The sequence below is a fragment of the Centrocercus urophasianus genome, unplaced genomic scaffold (genome assembly GCF_019232065.1).
Source record: "Centrocercus urophasianus isolate 14NV4802_14NV808 unplaced genomic scaffold, USGS_Curo_1.0 seq_36, whole genome shotgun sequence".
Lineage (NCBI taxonomy): Eukaryota > Metazoa > Chordata > Aves > Galliformes > Phasianidae > Centrocercus > Centrocercus urophasianus.
Genome location: NW_024884933.1, coordinates 454,527 through 458,826, shown reverse-complemented (window position 1 = coordinate 458,826; position 4,300 = coordinate 454,527). Strand labels below are relative to the sequence as shown.

General features: G+C 63.1%; 1 protein-coding gene across 1 annotated transcript in view; it reads right to left on the bottom strand.

Moving 5' to 3' along the window:
• The window catches only part of SLC2A1 (solute carrier family 2 member 1), a 14,299-nt gene extending 10,452 nt beyond the window's left edge, over nucleotides 1-3,847 (bottom strand). Inside the window, exon 1 of the mRNA XM_042831479.1 lies at nucleotides 3,759-3,847. Coding sequence (XP_042687413.1) covers nucleotides 3,759-3,776 — 18 coding nt within the window. The 5' untranslated portion in view covers nucleotides 3,777-3,847. The remainder of the gene's footprint in view (nucleotides 1-3,758) is intronic.
• Between the last annotated feature and the right edge of the window lie 453 nt (nucleotides 3,848-4,300).

The window sequence follows — 4,300 nt, the reverse complement described above, 5'->3', positions numbered from 1 at the left end:
CCCTGCCTCCGTTCCTGGGGACATGGCAGCAGCCCGTGGCTTCCACCTCCCTCCCAAGCACCTGGGCCATGCTACAAGGCTCTGCGTCCCTACTCTCTCCAATCTGGGGCACAAAGCGCTCCCCACAAACTGACCAAGGGCGGCAGAGCCACCCAAACCTGGAGCCAGCCCCACAGCTCCATCCCACCACCGCGTGAGGATGCCTCGCCACTAACAAAGCACTGTCAGAGCCCAGCTCATCATTTCCCAGTGATTATCCAACACCTCAGTGCCTCTGGCTGTTTGGCAAGCCCTCGCCCACCTCCCCTTTCTCCTGCTTAAGCTATGGCAACAATCAGAGGCTTGTCTTGGAGCAAGGTCAGGGCAGGCCAGCACTTGGACACCTCCATCAATGGCCCAATTATCCCAGGCAGGAGATTTCCCTGCTGCTCAGCCCAGCCTCGGTGCCCCGAGAAATGGGATTGAAGTTCCCAGGGTGGGTTAAGCAGCTTAGGGACATTCACGTGAACCTAAAGCCCCGTCTCCAGGGCTCGGGGCCTCACGGGAGCACGCAGCCCCAGGACCCACAGCAGCCTTCCTTCTCCTTCCCGCTGGCCACTACCCATCTCTGGGTCACCACGAACGCTGTGTGGGAGCCGCCTGCTTCCCGCATGGGCACCTGCCCTGCTGCCCTGGCACAACGCCGGCAGCTCAGCTCATGCCATGCTCCGACTGACCATCTCCCTGCTTCCAACCCTGCAGCTCTCAGCTCCCCGCCTGCTGGCTTCCCCTCTGCTATCACACAGAGGGTCAGGGTGGGGGTTAGGGAAGCGCTCTGCCCCAGGTGGCAGTGGGCACGGCCCCATGCTGGGAGCACTCAGACACCACTTGCAGCCACTGGGTTTGGGCATTGCTGTGTGCAGCCATCAGATTGGACTCCGGGATTCCTGCGGGTCCCATCTAACTCACAACATGCTGTGGTTCTGTGATTACTGAGTGCACTTGAGACAAGTCCCCAAAACACAGGTGACCCAGCACAGCAGCCATCCAGCGCTGGGCATTCCCACAGATCCCTCACACCCTTCTGCTGCTCATGACTCCCTGGATCCCCAACCCAGCTCCTGTCACATGCCAGGCGAGCAAAAGAGGTGCAGCCCTGCACACTTCCAGCACTGAGCAGCACCTGGTGTTGCAGGACCCACCCGAGCCTGGGAGCACACAGACACACCGAGGGGCGCACACTGCAATACGGAGCAATTGGCAGCAGCTCACCGGCACCCCTGCCAATGTGCCCTTCTCTGCCATAACAAGGAATTAGGAAGTTCAGTGGGAAGAGCAGCAACGGGACCCCAGGCTGCCTCAGGAAATAAAGCCAGCATGCCATTAATTAAGTTCATTAATTAGGATTGGCCTGAACGCAACAATTGGCTTCCCAGGGAATCGTGGAGGTTTGGGCAGTCGGCTTTGTTCAACACGTCTGAGAAGAGCGAGCCCAGCTCCCAGCAGCCACGGCAAAAGGAGCCCAGCACCAGGCTGCAGAGCTGCAACGCGGGGTGAGAAGCACTGCCAGCAAGTTAAAGAGCAGAACGTGGTGCCACCGCCTCTCCCAGCACCAACCTCTGCGCAACCACAGCGCACGCAAGAAGCGCCCTGTGCTCTAATCAACACCTAAAAAAGCAAACAATGCTTTGTGCTTTGCTTCTCTCCCTTCCAAGGGTGGTGATTCCAGCCCCATTTGACACAGTAAAGTGCTCTCCCAGAGCAGGAGCGGGCCAGCGAGCGCCAGTCTGCACGTCTAGCACCGCGTGCCATCGGTCCCACGTATGTCACGACGAGCAGGAAGCGCCGGTGAGTCACACGTTGTGTTGGCAGGGAAGGCTTTGAGAAGGGAGCGAGAGGAGCTGAATGTGCTGCCTGCCGGCTGCCGCCATGAACTTTGCTCCAGGAAGATGCTGGCAGCCCCTAAAGGGTTTCTCTGGCAGGGGGTTGGGGCGAGCTGCAGGAAGCTGTGCTGCTCAGAGCACCGCATTTGCATGGGGGCAAGAAGGGGCAAGGAGGAAGAAGTGGGGCACATAGCCTCAGAGCATTCAAGGAGAGAAAGTCTCCGGTTTGCACCAGGCAGGGGGATGTCCACCAAAAAAAAAAAAAAAAAAACACCAACTGGAGTGACCCTAATTCACTGCCCTATGGGAATGAGCGAGACACTTCAGCTGAAATCATGGGATTTGTGCTCAGGAGGAGCCCAACTGTTGGACGCGGTCCCGGGCAGCCGTGAGTCAGTGGCCATGAGGGGTGCTGCACGGAGCCTGGCCATGAAAGGAGAGGCTCAACATGGGGGAAGAAAAAAAAAAAAGCCAGTTTCTAGTGGCCGCCTGGCGTGGGAAACTCTCGTCAAGCTGCGCAGAGAGCGCTGCTTTGTTAACCCTCAGCGGGACCAAGCTCCTGTCCCGTGTCCACCGTGGGCACAGAGAAGCTGGGGAACAACAGCTGGGTGTGAGCATGGAGCACTGGGAGCAGCTGGGAGCACCAACGGGATGAAGGAGTGAACAATCCTCCAAACAACTCAAAAACTAAGACGAAACCAAAATAAAGAAGTCCAAAGATGGGAACAGCACAAAGATCTCGACTGGAACTTTCCGTAAGGACAGGACTGTCACACACTCGGCCATCGGGAGTCCCACACACTGCAGTCCCACAAATCCCTCCCGGTGCAGTAAATCCCCCCCTGCCCCGGCAGCCACCAGCAAGGTCACGCAGTGAGGCTGTGGGGCGATGGGAGCGCAGCAGCGGGCAGCAGAAAATAACTCTGCCCGGCGACTTCGCAGCCCCCCCAGCACAGCACAGCACCGACCGCGCTCCGATCCCATTTGGGGTCGGCATGCAACGGCCGGGATGTGGCACCGGGCTCAGCCGCGGCAATGCGGGGACACAGCGCTTTCCACAGCCCCCCCCCCCGGCACCGCGGACGCGCTCGGGGGCTGCTGCTGCCGAAAGGCCTCCGCGACGGAAAGGAAAATGGGTCAACGCCGTCGCTCTCTGTTATATTTTCTTTCAGTAAGGTCAGCCGGGGACATGGACGGGTATCTCAGCGTTTCCCAAGCGCGGGATCGCCGCTCGTTGGAGGAGCCCCGCGGAGTTCTGTTACGCAAAGCCCTGAGCGCCAAGAACGGCTCTCCCACCCCTCCAACCCCCAAACCACCAGAGCCCCGGACCACCGCGCAACGGCGGATCAGAGCACGGCACAAACCGAACGCACAGAGCCCGTTCGGGACCGGAATTGGGTCGGGAAAGCAGAGCCGGCCCCCGCCGTCCCCCATCGCAGGGGCAGCTACCGCGGACCCCAGAAGGGCAGCAGCAGGGGATCCGCCGCTCGGTGACGCGGGGCAGCCCCAGCCGCCGCCGCCAGCGGCTCTCTTCCTCTCCTAAAAAAGTTGCGTCAGTTTCACGTTCCCCTCGCATCCAGCATCCGCAGCAGGGAAGCGCTCCTCGTTTCCCCGCTCAGCCCAGAAGGGGAACCGCACAGCGACCATTCCGCGCTGCTTTCCCCCGACAAACCCCGAAGTCTTTCCGTGCCCACCTCTCCCCCCAGCGCTCCATCCCTATTTTTTACTCTTCTTCAGCTCCATTCCGGCGGCGCTGCCCCCCCCCCCCCCCCCCCCCATCCCGGCGGCGCGTTGGGGTTTTTCCACGCTCCCTCATCCCGCACTCCCCCCGCACCGCGTTGCATAACTCCCTTCCTTCCCCTGCCGCGCCGGGCTCCCCCCGCCGGCCCCGCACACCTTGCTGCCGCTCTCCATGTCGCTCCGGGGGCGTCGGATCGGCGCGGGGCAGCAGAGCGATGTCACGCGGCCGCCGCGGGGGCATTGGAGCGGCTTAAGAGGAAGCGCGGGGGGCGAGCGCGGCAGGGCAAGAGGCGGCGGCCATTGGTGGAGCGGGAGAGGGGGCGTGGCCGGAGGGGGGCGCGGCGTTCGGGAGGGGGCGTGGCCTAGAGGGGGGCCCGGCGGGGGTGTGCGGGGGGCGGGAGCGCGTGGCGGCGGGGGAGGGGAGGCCGCGGGGGGAGCACGTGCGGGGTGCGCGCGTGGAAGTGGGGGGTGCGCGCAACGCGTGCGCGAGCGCAGATGGAACCGCGGGTACGAGCGCGTGCATCCATCTGGCCGAGTGCACACGTGTGCGCTCCTGTCCCCCCCCCCCCGTGTGTGCGCACACTCCGCGTGTCGGTGCGCCGCGGGACGGGGCCGGGAGGGGCGCGGGGCGATGTGCGGCCGCGCACGTCCGCCGGCTCCGCCCCTCCTCCATTCGCGGGGCCGCGCCGGTGCCGGGG